This window comes from Dama dama, chromosome 11 (genome assembly GCF_033118175.1).
Source record: "Dama dama isolate Ldn47 chromosome 11, ASM3311817v1, whole genome shotgun sequence".
In the NCBI taxonomy this organism is placed as follows: Eukaryota; Metazoa; Chordata; class Mammalia; order Artiodactyla; family Cervidae; genus Dama; species Dama dama.
This window is the reverse complement of record NC_083691.1, coordinates 73,290,930-73,310,306: the sequence shown is the minus strand read 5'-3', so window position 1 is coordinate 73,310,306 and position 19,377 is coordinate 73,290,930. Positions and strand designations below refer to the sequence as shown.

The 19,377-nt window shown below is 33.9% G+C and overlaps 1 protein-coding gene across 3 annotated transcripts in view; it reads left to right on the top strand.

Moving 5' to 3' along the window:
- The window catches only part of FOXN2 (forkhead box N2), a 57,110-nt gene extending 38,014 nt beyond the window's left edge, over positions 1-19,096 (top strand). For all 3 annotated transcript variants that reach the window (XM_061155456.1, XM_061155457.1, XM_061155458.1), the window contains 4 exons: positions 1,715-1,839; positions 4,076-4,140; positions 12,872-12,940; positions 14,411-19,096. In XM_061155456.1, the coding sequence (XP_061011439.1) occupies positions 1,715-1,839; positions 4,076-4,140; positions 12,872-12,940; positions 14,411-14,934 (783 nt within the window). In that variant the 3' untranslated portion in view covers positions 14,935-19,096. The remainder of the gene's footprint in view (positions 1-1,714; positions 1,840-4,075; positions 4,141-12,871; positions 12,941-14,410) is intronic.
- The last annotated feature ends 281 nt before the right edge of the window (positions 19,097-19,377 follow it).

Below are 19,377 nucleotides of genomic sequence, written 5' to 3'. Positions count from 1 at the left end.
AGGAAGAGTTAGCAGGTGATGTTACAGTTCCTGAAATCCTTCAGTTATTTCATTTAACTAGCTCAACTAATGTCTGCGCATTTGACCACATCCACTTAGTTTTTATGTTTTTCTTATGCCTTTTATAATCTGTAATTATAGTTTGGATAGCTTTTTAAATTCAAGAGTGTTTATAAATTTCCAAGTGGTCAGAGAATTTTGCTATTGGGTTTTGTTTTTCTTTTTGCACTAGAGTGACCTTTAAATGAGATTTATTTTTCTTCATGGTCTAATCAATGTTTGTAGTTTTTTCTACCAAAAAAAACCCATTTCTCAGTGTTAACATTAGGAAAGTATATTCTATAAGAATTCATCAGTTACATCAGTATTTTTAATATAAAACAGGTTTAATTAAAGCAAGACTATTTAGGACCCCTCATAGCTCAGTCGGTAAAGAATCTGCCTGCAATGCAGTAGACCCAGGTTTGATTCCTGGGTCGGGAAGATCCCCTGGAGAAGGAAATGGCAACCACTCCAGTTTTCTTGCCTGGAGAATCCCCATGGACAGAGGAGCCTGTCAGGCTACAGTCCATGGGGTTGCAAGAGTCAGACATGACTTAGCGACTAAACCACTACCAATCTGCTAGTGTGTAGTGTGACCTTCTAAGAAGGAAGGAGGTAAAATATGCAGCATTTTTCAAACCTCTCTGAAGGAATTATCTCCTGGTCTGGCCTTTGCCTTGCACATTAGATCATTTTAGTGTATTCTTCAGGTGTATTGTACGCTTAGCTTCCTAGTAAGCTGTTCCTTCATATTAGGGAAACTGTGGAGCAGGCAAGCCATTCTTTGAGGCATCTCTCATTTACCATTTAGTGGGTGCTTCTGTTTATATTTTCCCTAGTTTCCAATAACCATACATTTCTATTATTTTTGGATTCTTATGGCTATTTCCATGAAATCTGGGCTTGTGTACCCTTTACCTTGTTATCCAGAAGGGTCTTAAATGTTGTAACTTAACCATCTTGAGGGTAGGGATGGTACTTATTCCTCTTTTTTTATCTTTAACAAGAGTCTTTTCCATCCCTCAGTTTTTTATTTTACTTTCTGAGACTTTTGCCATCTCTTCATTAAATTGTTTGCTTTGAATTTAAGCAGTTTAAATGGGAAAATAAACACTAGTGTTAATGCCATAAAAATAATTATTTTTGGATGCATCACCCAGTATCATATTGCTTAGCACTTTGGGGGGGAATGACACCACCTTACTGAAGGTCCATCATGCATAGCCCTTCATTCAGTTCTCTGCATAGCTTGGTGTTGTATCATTCTCACAAACTGTGATGTGAATGGTGTGTCCTAGAGTGTTGAGGTCTTGTGGCCCTATGCACCATGCACTGCACAGAGTACTCTACGTGTAATTAAATCCATGGAACAACCCTGTGAGGTAGGTGCTGTTATTATCCATACCTTCCAAATATGGGAATAATGACCCAGAGAAATAGAAGTTAGTTAACCTTCCTAAAATTACACAGCGAGTAAATGGCAGAGCTGGAGATAGGAACCCAGGCTGTCTGCCTCCAGGGCTTTTAATCACACAGTTCATTGCTAGCGAGTTTACTTCAGTGTTTGCATTGTATTTGCTATTGGGTTTTGTTCCCCCACACATTTATGAAAAACATTCAGACACTTTTTGTGTCGATTCCAGGTTACTAATTCTTATGTAATTTATTCTAGGTTAATGGAAAAGGTTCCTTATGGTGTGTTGATCCAGAATATAAACCCAACCTTATGCAGGCACTGAAGAAGCAACCTTTCTCCTCAAAGTCCACATTTTACAGCCCTCCTGCATCACCACAAAGGTACAAGATCTAAGATGTAAATGTCAGTGGCAATATATAAGATTTCATTATATGAGATGGAATAACTTAAAGTTGTGGGGGTTTTTTCATCTTTTTTTTTTTAATTACATAGAGAATTATTTATGGATAAGACATTAGACTAAGGCATTTTTACTTATAGTCTTAACTTATTAGGAACCGAGATGTTGGGTAATTGAGAGCATAAATTCTGGAAAATGTATTAATAATTAATAATATATATATTTTAACTAAACTCTGAAGATAGTGATAATATGAGTTCAGGTATAACCTGAAACCTTTTTGTAAAGATCAGATCATTTACATTGTCTGCAATACTAATACTGACCTAAAGACACAAGAAAGTGGTCGTATGTTTAAAATTGTTTAAATAAGGTCGTTTTTTGTCATCGCAGCATTTTTATATATACACTTACATTTGTTTTTCTATTTTAAGATTTTTTTTCCTTCACAGCATGTTTAATATTTAAGTCTCAAATTTCTAAATGTCAAGTAAAATAATGCTTTGGATTTTTATTTGATTTGTTTCTATTGGCAAATATGCTTTTCCTTGGCTTTTGTTTTCTAACTCAGTAATCATTAAATTGATCTTATAGCTTTCCCATTTTAAGTCGAATCTGAAAATGATGACTTTAAATGTGACTATTGCCTTTGAAAGAAGCCTTCAGAATCTTTATTTTTAAATTCTATTATTTATATTCATTTGAGTTGAAAATGACAGTTTGTCAAAATACTTTTAAAGGGTAGTCTATAAAAAGTTTTTTAAAGCTTTTTAGTAAAATAATAAATGAAAAATTTGAAACATACACAAAAGTAGAAGCGTGAACTCCCATTTGCAGCAGTTACCAACATTTCATGTAGTGTTTAAGGAATTAAAGTATTTTTATATAACTTTTAGAGGAGTGTTTGTAGCTGATACAGTTTAAAAAATTAGCCTAAAGTTGAAATTTCAGCAATATATATACATACATACTTATTGAGATTTTAAGCTTATTTACCATATTAGTAGATTAGAAGGATGATTGTAACAAGAACTAGTTTATCCTTATGAAATGAAACTCCGAAAAAATGTTATCAGAATTTATACTCTCATTATTTGGGAGCTGATACTTTCCTTAGTGTTGGTGCTTATGAGATGTCCTAGTTTAAAAGAACAACAGTTGGGAACTAATGGTAAGTTCTGCTGGTACTGCTTGTATGTTTTATTTAGCAGTGCTGTTTTTTATTAAAAGTTAAATGGGAGAATTAGCACACTTTTTTTTGTATACCATCAGAAATACACTCTCCTGTGCCTTTGATATGATACATTTTCATGTTTTCATTTTTTATATGTTTAAATGTTAAATAAAGATGATTTTGTGGTTTAAAAACAGGTAGATAAACAGTAGCATAGAGGTTGTAATCTTTGACTTTTAAAATATTTTTAGAAACATTTTCTCTTTATTATTGTTTGACAAAATGACAGTTCCATCTGACATGCCTTTGTGTAGCCCTTTCATGCCATAATTGGTTAAGTCTGAGGAAGAGAATGAACTATAGTGTATGTGAAACTGTCACTAAGAAATAGACTTTTAATTTAGTTAGCCAAACAGATTTTTTTTTAAATACTATCACAAATTCCAAAGAAGAGGAAGGTTTGTTCTAAAAATATTTTAAAAATTTTGAAATTTAAAAAAAGAAACTGCTGGTCTCTTTTTCATAAATATAGAAATTTTAATTTGTAATTGATATTTTTAATTAAATCAGGAACTTTTTTTTTTGTCATCACCATACAGTCTTCTTTAAACATTGTTTTGATAAACATTTTCATTTCTGTAGTAACACCTATATTAATATTTTATCAAACTTAGGCATCCAATGTAGAATAAAACAGTAACTATTATGTATTGTCCGTTGTTCTGGGCATTTTAAATTTAATGTTCTTATTTAATTATCACAACAACCCTATGTGGGAGTTTTAATTATTCCTGTTTTACAGATGAAGAAACTAAGGGGTTAATTATTTTGCCTAAGAACGCCCAAATAGTTGTGATTTAAACTTGGATCTTATGCTCTTTCTGCTTTGGCAGACTCTTGCTAAACTGAATAGTATTAGCAAAGAAAACAAGGTAAAAACTGTTTTTTATTGTACAAACTAGTTGTATTTGTAACTAAGTTTTATAAAATGTGAAATAAAGATTTTTTTTTTAATAAGTGTGCTTGTCTTATCTCTTTTTAGTGCTTCTTTATCACCTCACTACTTAAGCTCTGTATTCAAGCAGAACCAGGTGCGAACTCTCAAAGGTATGTGAAAGATTAGTATTTTAAATCAGAAGAACTCAGGTTAAAATCAGAATTTTTATTTAATTGTTTTTTAATTGTAAAAGTATTGCATGTTCATTATAGAAGGTTTAGAAAATAAAAAAACATTTATAAAAAAGAAACTAAAACTTACCCTTTATTTGCTGTTAACTTTTTAATTGGGCTATACTGGATGTACAATATTGTATGTTTCAGGTATACAGCATAGTTATTCACAGTTTTTAAGGTTATACCCCATTTATAGTTATAAAATATCGACTGTATTCCATGTGTTGTACAGTGTATTCTTGAAGCTTAGTTATTTTTTACATAGTAGTTTATACCTCTTAATCCCCTACTCAATCTATCTTGCCCCTCTGCTGTTAACATTTTTAATATAATTGCTTTGGTCCTTTTTTTGTCTTACACAAGAGTAGATATGTTTGCATGCATGCCCATACATGCACATACCACCCCCCCCACCTCCCAAACACACTTTTTCTCCAAGTACTTGGATTATACTGTGTATACTGTTTTATATCCCTGTTTTTATTTCCTTTTATTGTATACTTTTCCTTGAAAATAGGGAAATATTTCTTAGTAATGCGATAAGTACCGAATTACCTTTTCAAGTCTGTCGGACTAGAATAGTTGACAGACAATGGCCCATGGGCGAAATCTGACCTGCCACTCGTTTTGTTATGGCCTTTGAGTTAGGGATGGTTTTACATAATTCTTTTATAGATAAGTGTAAAGAACTATAATTTGAAAGCAATAAGCTTTCAAAAGCTAACTTTTGAACTTGGTTGACTTTTAAAAAGTAGATTAAAATTTTGAATTAGTTGTTTTTTCCTCTACTCATAGTTAATATTATAGGTTAGTGATATACTAACATAAGTTTTCCTCACATTGCTGCTTTGGAGCTTGCAGATGTTAACTCTGACCTATAAAAATAAAAATTATCAGATGAAAAGCCTTTCTGTGTATCATAGACATTTTGGCTCTTTAAAACTACACTAAGCCAAACCTGGGAAACATATGATGGTCTGTAAAATAAGGGAGGCAAAGAGTGTGAAAAGCTTAAGAGAACTCTGCAAAGAAGTTAATGGAATTAGGAGTCTGCTTCAGATAATGTTGTGATTGAACATATATCAAGTACCCATTTTCCTGTTACCTACATGAGTAAATGTGCTCTCTTTATGTTTAGGTATTGCTGAAACTTCCTTTTTCATTACTTCAGTAAATTCTGACCCTTAGTCTTTTAAGCATTAGCTCATATGCACATTTTGAGAACTTTTTCTCTCGTGAATTCTGGGGTTTATTTAGAATTTCTTCTTGTTCTTGTTCTATTCCATCTGAATTCTCCTTCCTTTGGGGATCAGCTTCCACAAGGAGAGCATAGGTACTTCTTCATCTAATGAGTTATATGTATTATCCATCATCTCTCATAAGTTTTAGGAGAAAAATGAAATACTGTACCACACAAAAACTTGAAGAAATTTTATATTTAAATCAGATTGATTTACCACATATGCATAGATTCTGACGAAATTTGCTTTTTCTTAACTCTTGATATTATTTCTAGGGAAGAGTTTGAAAAATACAGCAATAAATTGATTAAACATTCAAGTACTTGTTGAGTTCATCCATTGTGCTAATCACTGAACTCTGGGTGCCTTGGGATATGCAGAAAGAGACCCAGGCCCTAGTCTTAGAAAATATACAGTTTAATTAAAGAATTAATTCTTGTTTAATTGATTCAAATTATACAGAATATACTGGGAGAAAAGGAAGTGGGTGGCAAATTAAGCTTAGAGGTAGGTTGGGAAAGGCCTCTTGGAGAAGAAAGTGTAATGCCTGAGCTCTGGGCCTCAAAAGTTGGAGGGATACTTAACCTTGGTTAGAGATTTGGTCTGGGACAGTTGCTAGGAACTGTGGGTTGGTGAGCATGGCTGAAACCTAAGAGCATAGAAGACTAAGTAGCCTTGGTCCTGTAGCTATAGATGTGATCATTTAGCATGGGCAAGGCAAATGAAAAAGTTTAAGCAGGCATTAGCCAAATCAAGGAGAGCTTCTTTAGCATAATGAGTTGGAACTTCTTCCTGTAACTGTAACATCAGTTTACATTGAGTTCCTGACTGTGGTGTTTTGCTTGCATTATTTCACATAATCCTTACAACAACTCTTTGAGGTTTTGTTACCCCCTTTTACAAATAAGGAAATTGAACTTTGGAGAGATTAAGTAATTTTCTTAAGGTTACACAACTAGTAAATAGTATAGAAGGAACTCTGATTTCAGAGCCTGCACTCCTACCAGATATGAGGAGTTAGGGGAACTACTGAAGGTCTTTAAAGAATAAGGTGACATTGTCAGTTTTGTGTTTTGTAAATATCACTGAAATTTCAATGTTGGCTCCAACTTTGTTGTTGTTATTCAGTTACTCAGTCATATCTGACTCTTTGCAACCCCATGGACTGCTACATGCCAGGCTTCCCTGTCCTTCACCATCTCTCAGAGTTTGCCCAAATTCATGTTCATTGAGTCAGTGATGCCATCCAGCCATCTCATCCTCTGGCATCCCCTTCTCTTCCTGCCTTCAGTATTTCCGAGCATCAGAGTCTTTTCCAATGAGTCAGTTCTTCACATCAGGTGGCCAGAGTATTGGAGCTTCAGCTTCAGCATCAGTCCTTCCAGTGAAAATTCAGGACTGATTTCCTTTAGGATTGACTGGTTTGATCTCCTTGCTGTCCAAGGGATTCTCACGAGTCTTCTCCAACATCACAGTTTGAAGGCATCAGTTCTTCACCACTCAGCCTTCTTTATGGTCCAACTCTCACATCGGTACATGACTACTGGAAAAACCATAGCTTTGACTATATGGACCTTTGTCAACAAAGTAATGTCTCTGCTTTTTAATAGGCTGTCTAGATTTGTCATAGCTTTTCTTCCATGGAGCAAATGTCTTTTAATTTCATGGCTGCAGTCACTGTCCACAGTGATTTTGGAGCCCAAGAAAATAATAGTAGAATCGAATATAAAATTCATCTGTTACTTCATAGAATTATCCTTTTTATTTATTTATTTTTTTATTATTATTTATTTTATTTTATTTTTTTATTAGTTGGAGGCCAATCACTTCACAACATTTCAGTGGGTTTTGTCGTACATTGATATGAATCAGCCATGGATTTACACGTATTCCCCATCCCGATCCCCCCTCCCACCTCCCTCTCCACCCGATTCCCCCGGGTCCTCCCAGTGCACCAGGCTGGAGCACTTGTCTCATGCATCCCACCTGGGCTGGTGATCTGTTTCACCATAGATAGTATACATGCTGTTCTTTTGAAATATCCCACCCTCATATTCTCCCACAGAGTTCAAAAGTCTGTTCTGTATTTCTGTGTCTCTTCTTCTGTTTTGCATATAGGGTTATCGTTACCAACTTTCTAAATTCCATATATATGTGTTAGTATGCTGTAATGTTCTTTATCTTTCTGGCTTACTTCACTCTGTATAAGGGGCTCCAGCTTCATCCATCTCATTAGGACTGGTTCAAATGAATTCTTTTTAATGGCTGAGTACTATTCCATGGTGTATATGTACCACAGCTTCCTTATCCATTCATGTGCTGATGGGCATCTAGGTTGCTTCCATGTCCTGGCTATTATAAACAGTGCTGCGATGAACATTGGGGTGCACGTGTCTCTTTCAGATCTGGTTTCCTCAGTGTGTATGCCCAGAAGTGGAATTGCTGGGTCATATGGCAGTTCTATTTCCAGTTTTTTAAGAAATCTCCACACTGTTTTCCATAGCGGCTGTACTAGTTTGCATTCCCACCAACAGTGTAAGAGGGTTCCCTTTTCTCCACAACCTCTCCAGCATTTATTGCTTGTAGACTTTTGGATAGCAGCCATCCTGACTGGCGTGTAATGGTACCTCATTGTGGTTTTGATTTGCATTTCTCTGATAATGAATGATGTTGAGCATCTTTTCATGTGTTTGTTAGCCATCTGTATGTCTTCTTTGGAGAAATGTCTGTTTAGTTCTTTGGCCCATTTTTTGATTGGGTCATTTATTTTTCTGGAATTGAGCTGCAGGAGTTGCTTGTATATTTTTGAGATTAATCCTTTGTCTGTTTCTTCATTTGCTATTATTTTCTCCCAATCTGAGGGCTGTCTTTTCACCTTACTTATAGTTTCCTTTGTAGTGCAAAAGCTTTTAAGTTTCATTAGGTCCCATTTGTTTAGTTTTGCTTTTATTTCCAATATTCTGGGAGGTGGGTCATAGAGGATCTTGCTGTGATTTATGTCGGAGAGTGTTTTGCCTATGTTCTCCTCTAGGAGTTTTATAGTTTCTGGTCTTACATTTAGATCTTTAATCCATTTTGAGTTTATTTTTGTGTATGGTGTTAGAAAGTGTTCTAGTTTCATTCTTTTACAAGTGGTTGACCAGTTTTCCCAGCACCACTTGTGCTGGGATTATCCTTTTTAAAGTCTCTGTTTTGCTCATCTGGCCAATAGCAATGTTACAGTATTGTATAACAGGCAGCAGGAGGCAGAGAAATCTCATACTGAGATAGCAGAACAAAACCTTTTTTGGTCAATATTTTGATTTGGTGTGGGTTTGTAGTAAATTCATGTGTTGAAAAATTTATTGAGTGCACTTGTGTGCTAGTCACTGTTCTAGGCCCTAAGGAAGCATCAGTGAACAAAGAAGACAAAAATGGAACCATATTCTAATTAGTAAATTTTAGTATTTATACTTAAGCACTAAAGTATATGTAGCATATTACAAGCAAATATAAAATTCAGATAGTTAATGATGAAGGTAGGAACTAAATGCAAATCTAAGTTCAAATTTAAGTTTACAAATTAGCATAATTTGTATCTTAATTAAAATGAAAGTAAATTGGTAGTCCAAACAGCTTCACGTACTAGTAATTTATTGAAATCGCTCTCCTACTTTTAAGAATCATGAGAAACAGCTTCCTTGTTTGGATGCTCTGTTAATGTGTGTACTGGTTTTGATAGAGGCAGTAAATCCTGCTATAGTTAATACTTGGCTTATAGTCATTTAAATTCTGCCGCTGTGGTTCTCATATCATTCCTTAAGCAAATGGACTGAGAATCAGGTAATAGAAACTTGTTTGTCTTACTATAACTCTTACTTTCGCATAGTTAAAACTGATGTCTTTAGTTCTCTCTCAATTACTGTTAATCATTTCTTAGCATCAAGGCTAAGAAAGTATAAACTAAGAAGCACAAGTTAACAGTTTTGACAGATTTATTGAACCAGTTATTAAATCAGTAGCATATTTTGAACTCTAGTCAGATCTATGAAGGATGAAAAGGGAACTATATAATACTGCTTAATGTGACTTTTAACAGGTCGTTGTTGTTATTATTAACTCACTGGATGGCTCTCGTGGCTCTAATGACAAATGACTTTAAGCTGGAAGTGAATTATTGGATTAACCTAAATAGTGTCAGAGAAAATATATACAAAAGACTTTATAAAAATGAAATTTTCATCCTTCATAAACTGAATATGTTAGATAATATAGCTAGTAGTATGCTTATTAAGAACACAGAGCCATCTTTAGAATTGCAAAAAGTATTGAGTTGACCAAAAAGTTTTTTTGGATTTTTCAGTAAGATATTATGGAAAAACCTGAACAAACCAACCCTATACTTATTAATGAAAAAAACATTATAGTGTTTTCAGCCATGACAATAAGTCTTAAGTTTAATTTTAATACCAAAACTGATTTGGTACTATAAATAAGACTTGTAAAATCTACACAGTTTTGTTGCTTTTGTTCCAAGAAGTTCAAGAATGTACTTTGGACAAATCATTGATAATTAGGTGGTGGTGGTATTGAAGTATGGTTGATTTACAGTGTTGGATAGGAGACTTCCCTGGTGGTTCAGTGGTTTGGACTCCGCACTTCCAATACCATATTGGATAATCAGGTGTTCTTGATTACCAGATGGGATCATTTCTCTGGTGCTTTTTTTAACAGTGAAGTTTAACTTTTTTTGAGTTAATTGACAAGATGTTGTGGGAAGCATATTTAGCGAATGTTCTGAATCAGACAAAGTCAGATGTAGATAAAATCCGTTTGCAAAGAAGTAATTTCATGTTGGACTATTCAAATTAATTTGGATGTAACAAATTCCTACAAGAATTTGTATTTAAAGAACAGTTTTCCTGTCATTTCTACTGTTACAGAAAGTGAAAGTGTTAGTTGCTTAATCGTATCTGACACTTTGAGACCCCATGGACTATCACCCTCCAGACTCCTCTGTCTGTGGAATTCTCCAGGCAAGAATATGGAGTGGGTTGCCTTTCCCTTCTCCAAGAGATCTTTCCAACCCAGGGATCGAAACCCGATCCACCCGCATTGTGGGCAAGATTCTTAAGCTTCTGAGCCACCAGAGAAGCCCCTACACTAACTATAAAGATATACTAATTTTTAAAGTTAAGAATCTTTTATAGGTGCTTCATTTACAAGATTAATAAATTTCCTGGTATTGTTTACTTGTTATAATGCATTTCAGTATTAGATTCTTTCCCTCACCACTATTCCCCCTTTTTTTAAAAAAACAAAGTAGATTTTTTTTTTCTTAAAAGAAAATAAAATTATTTCATGGAACAGAAGTTTCTCTGTTAGTATAATGCCATCCAGGTTGTGCCCTGCACGAAGGACACCTGGCTGAGACAGTGAGTGGGCTGACTTCAGAAGGACTGGACCACACCCAGTCCTCAAGCTGTGTGCCCTGGTTTAGAGAGGCATTCACCTGGAGGCCAGTTGCTTTTTTTCCAGTTCACACAGAGATACAATATGGGCTAGAGCTGTACTAGCTTTTTTTTCTTTAAAGACATGTTAGAATACTGAACTCTATTATAGTCAAGTCTCATTCTAAAAGATGGGAATTGGAGAGGTCTTCGTTTTACTAGAGTCTATGGCTGTGGCATGTGGGAATCATTGATTGTTCTTTTTAACTTGATTTTTTTTTTCCCTGCCTGAAATGCTTTTCCTTTGAATATCTTCATGGTTTCCTTTCTTTCACCTTCCTAAGGTTTTTGCTCAAATATTATCTTTTCTTGAGGCCTTCCCTAACCTCTGTATTTAAAGTTGCAACTACCTTTCCCCACATTCTCTGTCTTCCTTCCCTCCAATTTTCTTCTCCCTAATGTTTATCTCTCAGAAGTTGTGTTTCTTTGTGTTCTGAGAGTCAGGGATTTTCCTGTTTTGTTTTCAGCCTGGAGTGTGAGATAGGACGCTCAATTTATCGAATGAGTACAGAATAGAGAATTTCCATTATACTCTATAATTTCCTGCAAAATTTCTTACTCTAATTATAGATGCTTGGTAAGTGTTGAGGGATGATGAGATTACAAATTGAAGCCCTGGATTCTGGAGGTAGACTGCACAGGTTTAAATCCCATCTCTATCATTCCTAGAGATCCCTCTTTGTCCATTTTCTCATCTTTAAGATGGAAATACTAATAGTACCACATCATAAACTTATGAGAGTGAGATGAGTTACTAATACTTAGAACATGCCAAGGGCTTAGTAATTTGGTGATAATCAGCTTAATCTAAAGAAAGGAGATGTGGCAGAGATACAATATATTCTTCACTCATTTATCAGGGAACTACTGTTTTTTCCAGGTATTATGGAATATAGAGAATAAGACATGATTCTTACCTTAAGGGAGCTGACAGTCTAATTGGAAAGACATTCATATAGAAACTCTGATTATTGAGATCATACTTTATTCAAGGGAGAAGAATATGTGCTCTCTCATAGCAACAATCTTCTGATTTACTTAAACCTATTTTTTAAGGTCATAACATTTCCTGCCTTTACAGAGTTTGTGGTCAAGATGAGAAGGAAACAAGTCACTATCCACATGGCTTTATTATCTAAGATAATTTTATAATTAGATATTATAAATAAAATGTAAGATTTGGGGATAATAAAAATTTTCCAACTTTGAGGCAGAAATGGAATGTTTTTGAGTCTTGTTTTAAACCTATCCTTTATAATCTAAAATTTGTAAACATTTTCTAACTTTTCCTTCACATTTTAGATTGTACCATTTTGCTTTTATTTGATTACGATTATAAAGGCTAACAGATTGCCAAGATGTAGAGGAACTTCTAGTGCAAAAGTAGATATGAGAGCATAATGACCTCTGGAATAAAACCTGCTGATTTTACCAGCCTATTAAAATCCATTTTTCTTATGGAATATCCATAATTGTAGTACTTATAGGCTTGCATGTAATTATGACTAAAGACAGTGCTAATATTTATGTGTGTTCTTAGCTAATTTAATCTGTTTAAGGGCAATCCTTATTGAAATTCAGGTCAGGTTCTTATTTTCATTGTGAATAATGAAAGAAGAAAACTTTCATTATCTCTAGTGCCTCTCCAATTCTCCTTTAGACTATATTGTTCATAATTTTAAGTGAACAAAAGTAGATTACAAAATAATAAGTCTCATTTCATACATTTATTTGTGTTTGTGTCTATGTATATATATAATATCTATATATATATGTGCATGTATAAATTACATATGTTATATACCTTATACTTTTTTTTTTTAAGTAGAAAATACACCAAAACCTTAATGTCGGTTACCTTTGGGTACATGCATATACTATAATAGCCTCTTTTTTATAAAGAACATTAATATTATCACTCTTTTCCTTTTTTAGAATCTGATATTGATGCTGCCACTGCAATGATGCTTTTAAATACTTCTATAGAACAAGGAATTTTGGAATGTAAGCAATCATACTTTTCTTTTTTGTGAGCACCTTTCAGATGTCATTTAGGATGCAAAATATTTCAGTGTTACAGGCAAAATTACTTCTTTCTAGGTAGGTTGTGTTTTCATCTGAATAACTTAGTTTCTGTTTTATTTTCTTTTAATTTATGTGAGCGGTTGTGAAACTGAGGTTAATGCTCTGATAATTCTTGTTACATTGGCCAAGAAATGAAGAAATAAAGAGCATGTTTAGAAATTAAAATTAAAGATTTAAAAGTGAAAATGGAGATGTCCCTGGTGGCCCAGTAGGCAAGACTCCATGCTCCCAATGCAGGGGACCCAGGTTCAGTTGCTGGTTAGGGAACTGGATCCCATATGCTGCAACAAAAGATTTCATGTGCCACAATGAAAGGCTGAAGATCCCACGTTCTGCAACTAAGACCTGGTGCAGCCAAATAAATAAATAAAAATAAATATTTTTAAGAAATGAATAAAAGTAAAAATGAAAGCTATGAAAAAGAAAACATGTAAAGTATGCTTATAGCCTTGAAATGAGAAAAGCTATCTTTGACATACAAAGTGCAAAATCCATAAAAGCTGTGTAAATTTAATTAAACATCAAACTCTTATTTAGAGTTCTGACAACAGCAGATACCTGTAAGAAAAGTAACACAAGCATAATACTGGGATGACGTATTTCTTCGCTGTATGTAGCAGACAAAGGAATCATGTTGAGTATACATATGTGCACAACATAAAAAGGTTCTGTGAGTAAGAAATGAGAAAACAGTTCAACAAAATATATGAATAGCTAGGCCTCGGAGGAGGAAATATACAGATAGACAGCGCACATTTGAAAAGATACAGCGTCTCTAGAAATCAAGGAGATGCAAATTGAAACAATATTGAGATAATATCTTTTTGTCATGAGATAATGAAAAATTAAAAGGATTGATAATATTAGGGGTGAAGTATAGGAACTGGGTGTTGTCATGTAATGTAGGATATAAATTGATACAACTATTTTGGGAGGCAGTTTGGAAATACCAACTAAAATTTTAAATGTATATATTTTTTACTTAGTAATTCTGTTTCTTTTCATCTCTCCTAGAAAAATTCCATATGTGTAAGAAAAGGCATGTAGAGAATTTTCATTGCAGTATTACTTGTGATAGTGAAAAACTGTCAACAACCTAAATATCAACAAGTAAATTGTTAGCTAACCAGTGACACATTAATATTGAGGCATTTTCTGCAAGCAGCTCAAAATAATTGTATTTTCCATGGGAAGGTCAAGACATACCATTAAGTGGTTTAAAAATATTTTAGATTGATTCCTACAGGATGATGGTCTGCATAAAATTTAAAGACCCACGAAACATCACCAGTCTGAAGCACTTATTCAGGAGTGATATAATAGTTTTAAATGGCCTGTTTCTGCAGTCAAATGCATTTGATTTACTGATGGAAGCTTTGTTTTCCACAGGTGAGAAGCCTCTGCCTCTTAAAACAACAATGCAAAAAAAGAGGAGTTATAGCAGTGCATTTAATCATTCCAGTGCTATGCGATTACATGAGAGTGATTCTTTAGCCACCAGCACTGATCCAAAAGAAGACCACAACTACAGTGCAAGTAGCCTGGCAGCACAGCGCTGTGCGTCCAGGTCTAGTGTGTCTTCTCTGTCTTCTGTGGATGAGGTGTATGAATTCATCCCAAAGAGTAGCCACGTAGGAAGTGATGGCAGTGAAGGATTTCGCAGTGAAGAAGACACAGACGTTGATTATGAAGATGATCCACTTGGAGACAGTGGCTATGCATCGCAGGCTTGTGCAGATACCACTGAAAAGGGGCAGCCAGACAAAAAGATGCGAAAACAGGCATGTCAAGAAATTGATGAGGAGCTCAAAGAGGCAGCTGGATCTCTGCTCCACCTTGCTGGTATTCGTACATGTCTAGGTTCCCTAATAAGTACTGCCAAGACACAGAATCAAAAGCAGCGGAAAAAATAGAAATACTTACTAGTGTGAAATTGTTTTTAAATGTGGCAATACTCTTCTACTTAATTCTTTACAAGGGATATCAAAGCCATAATGGACTACTTTTGTTTTAGGGTGGGGGAGGGGTGCTAATTACTTGTTTATTTCAAAATATTTTTGGTTTTTGAAATTTTATTAAATAATTGCTGTTAGGATCATGCCCAATCATCAATATGATGTGAAATCCTAAAAGCATAATTTTTGTGATAAGTGTCTCCAAGATTGGAAATTTTATGTTAAAAAAAAAAAAAGTCCCAAGCCTCTGTCTTAAATTTGTAGGGAAGTCTTTTGTTCTGTTGATATGTCCAAGTGTAAGAACTGGCAACTCTTAACTTTTTTTTCATTTTCTTTTCCTATCTGTAATTAACTATAGTTGCTGATCCAGCTAGAAATTTTGCTGCTTTCTTTCTCCCATACTCTGCTCTTGACACATGTAATCCAGTAGGATGATATTTGAATATTTTATTTTGTCTTAATTTTTGTTTTTAATTATTTTTTGTTGACACATGAACAAAGTTGAATGTAAGTTGGAAAAGATCCTAAATGTCCAGAAAGTTCCTTTTGCATACATCAGCAAAGAGATAGCAAAAAGTTCTAAGATTTAGAAAAGGCAATTTTGTGATGTAATTTCATCTAAGAACTTCAATTCCTGTTAGAATATTATTTTTTCAAATTTTTTAACTTTCCAGATATTCCATAGTGTTGATTGGAGCCATTTATTCTTTCCCAAAGCGCTTTGCAACCGTTATTTTGATTTTGCCACTAGCTGTCTTTGTTGAGGAGAAAGTATCCAATGAAAGGATATAGCCATGGAGTCCCATTTAGGCACTTTTGCAAAAAGAGGATCTTTCATTGGCTTGTTAAATGTACTGCATTCTGAAAATTACACAAATGGAGTGTAATCTAATATAAACATTTGAATATGTGCTATTTATGTCATCATAAATAAAGGTAGATCATTTAGGAAAAGAATTCTATTCAAGCTTTGTATGAATTAAAGTTGTATGTGCACCCAGTTTAGTTAAAGGATTTAACAAAACTGTAGAGATAAAATGCCTTACATCCTTTTAAGGAGGCAGTGTAATTACGTGCCATTAAACCCATCTTAAAAGATTTTGTTACTCTTCCAAATGTGTATTGACCAAGGCCTTTTTCAGTATTTGAACAAATCGTATATGATACACATTTTTTCATATCATTTGTATAGCTTGACTGTATCATTCAAAATGGACAAAGGATACTAATAAAGCTAAACTTATTCATAATGTATTTTTGTACAGTGGCAAAAGCAGCTTGCTGAAAGTTCAGTCTTATCTCATGCTACATCCTGTTTCATAGACAATGACTTTGTTTTTATTTTCTGATAATTTCATATATATATATACATACATACACACATAAGCTTGTGATTTTGGTTTGTTACTTTCGGCTGTTTCTATGACGATAAAGCATTTTTTTTTTAAGACATATTTTTCTTTTAACTTGTAATTTGAGCAAAACTGTCAAATGAGAAGCATAATGAAAATGTCTTTTTCAGTTGGCAAGACGTTAAGCCAGGGATAACAACTTTGTCCTGTTTCCATGTTAACTGTAGTTGAACCTGGATTAGTCACATTAATAGAATTGCTGCTGTTGAAAATAATAATCTTTCAATTTGTTGATAATAAGTGTGCAGGATGAGGTATTGAATTTTTTGTTCTTCATATATATCACATCTGCTGCAGAAAATTGCTAACCGAAGTTAACATCTTTTACTCTGCACAGTGAATATAATACCAAAAGTTGTTAAATTGTTTTTATCACAGTATAAATAGTACACGGGGCTTCCCTGGTGGCTCAGTGGTTTAAGTAAAGAATCTGCCTTCAATGCAGGAGGCCCAGCTTCACTCCTGGGGAAGATCCTCTGGAGAAGGGAATGACTACCCACTCCATTATTTTTGTCTGGATAGTTCTATGGACAGAAGAGCCTGGTGGGCTACCGCCCATGGGGTTGCAGAGTCGAATACAGCTGAGAGACTGGCACACAGACACACACAAACACAAATAGTACACAGATTATAAAAGTCATTTTAATAACAAAATATTTTTAAGCTGTTTACTGTGGTCCTCTGGATAGACCTTATTAACAGTGTTTTAATGATCTGGTTCCACTTTCTTTTGTTAACTGAAATTCTGTACTACAAATGTTTTCTCTCTGATTCTTGTCCATTAGATCATTAGTCTTTGTAAGTAAAGGAAAATGATCAAGATAATAAGGAAGGGAGAAAGTCATTCCCGGTTCAAATAAAGATCTTTAAAGTTATTTTTGTCTTAATATAAATAGCAATAACTTTTAAACTTGATTTTCCTTCCCGCTAAATGTGCTCTTACCACAAATTTAAAAGTTAAAAGTTATGTTCATTACTAGCAAAGTCAATAAACTTTCACACTAAATGCTAACAGGAAAAAGTTACAGGATGCTTTATTGAATTCTTACATAGAATTCATTGTATCACTTTCCATGTTCTGATTTACCAAGGCAGTTATTTTTAAGGGGAAGAACCTTTTTAATTACCATCCCCCCTTTATTACTTCCATAGACATAATCCCATTCCTCAGGTGTATTGAGACAAAAACATGCTAATAACCACCCAATTAAGGGAAATCATTTCTAGTCCTATGGACTGGAAATTTTATTTCTAAGAATATATTACTAGCAAATCTTACTGTAATAAAAAACAACTTGGAAATCCTGAAAAGGTTCAGTCTTTTAAAATTGTGACTTAAGCTAATGTATAATTTGCCTCGCATCAATATAAATTGTTACAGCCAATCTCAGTTTATGATAGATTCCTAGTAGAAGTTTTAACAATTAATCTTCATCTTTCACATCCTAAATAGAATCAGTGTTTCATGAATATATATTTTTGAAATTTATTTGTGCAATATATAACTCAATTAGTTCATGTTTTATTTTACTTTTCAAATTCAGAGAAAGAAAACATTATGGAAAATGAATTGATGGATCACCTCCTTTTTTCCACCTTTGAGCCTTTCCTATCCTCCTTATAACCAGCATGGCTTCTCTTAATTTTGATTCCTTTGTATATAGTAAAGTTTGGAATATACATATTTTTTTCTTTTCCTACTCTCTGAGGCATTGTGTAAAGGGTCATACTAGGTGGTCAGTTAAATATATGTTAGCATGAATTCAAAGCTAGAGAAAGTGTTGAGGGTGTGTGTGTGTGTGTGTGTGTGTGTGTATGTATCTTGGTAGACCAGGAGGGGGTGTGTGTGTGTGTGTGTGTGTGTGTGTGTGTATCTTGGTAGACCAGGAGGGGTAGGTGGGTGTGTGTGGGTGTGTGTGTGTGGGTGTGTGTGTGTGTGTATCTTGGTAGACCAGGAGGCCTTTCTCAGCAGTTTAAACAATGGTTGTGAATACTTCACAAAGCTGTAAAGACTATCGTCTTAAATACTACAGTAGCTTAACAACCTTTTGTGAAGACCATAGCATTTAATTAAGAAACTTTGAGGCTTTCTGGTTTACATATATATATTTTACAGTTTTTTTTTGTTTGAAATGTTATATAAGCTTTGATTTAAACAGAATTTGCTTCAATACGTTAAGATGTAGTCAAAATATTTATTTTCTGAAAAACAAAGTATTTTAATGTTATACCTGCCATTTTTTCTTAAAGCACATTTTTTTTTTTTTTGCATCTGACTGCCAGTGCCATTGTCAAAATTGTTGTACATTTCTTATTAAGTGCTTAATTTTAAAGTATTATGTTGCCATTAAATAGTGTATAAAAATGTGTAATTGCCAATTCATTGTAACTATTATTTATTTTTAAGTGAAAATTAAGAATGGTTTCTGATTTAAGAAATTTGAGTTATTAAATTGTGTCCTTATCCATTTTTCTAATGTAGCATAAAAATTACCCTGAGTTTGAGTTATAACTGCCAGTAAGTAGATGACCAGTCCAAGTGAACCACTTCTTAGTTGCCAGTCTTTGCTCATATTAAAAACAACTTAACAAATGTTTAGTTTTTGTATCTAATCTCTGATTATTAAATTGTTTATAAAGTTTATTTTTACCAAAGAGATGCAATTCACTATGATAAAGTATTACAGAATAAATGTTGTTTTATAACATTTTTGTGCTTTCTCTGTCTTTTGGGGGTTTGGTAATATAGATGTAGGTGGTTTCATACTCCTACACACATACACTTTCCCCTCCAGTGTTACGAAGCTGGAGTCATAGAGATGAAGGATGAAAGTTTTAATTTCAGAATGTTTTCAAAGGCTACTTTTTGAAAGTATTGTTCTTCCAAAGAACCAGATCTTAGTTTTAGATATTTTCTATTGTTTTTAGTGTCTGTTTCATTTATTTGTGTTATGATCTTTATTTCTTTTTTCTACTGACTTTGGATTTT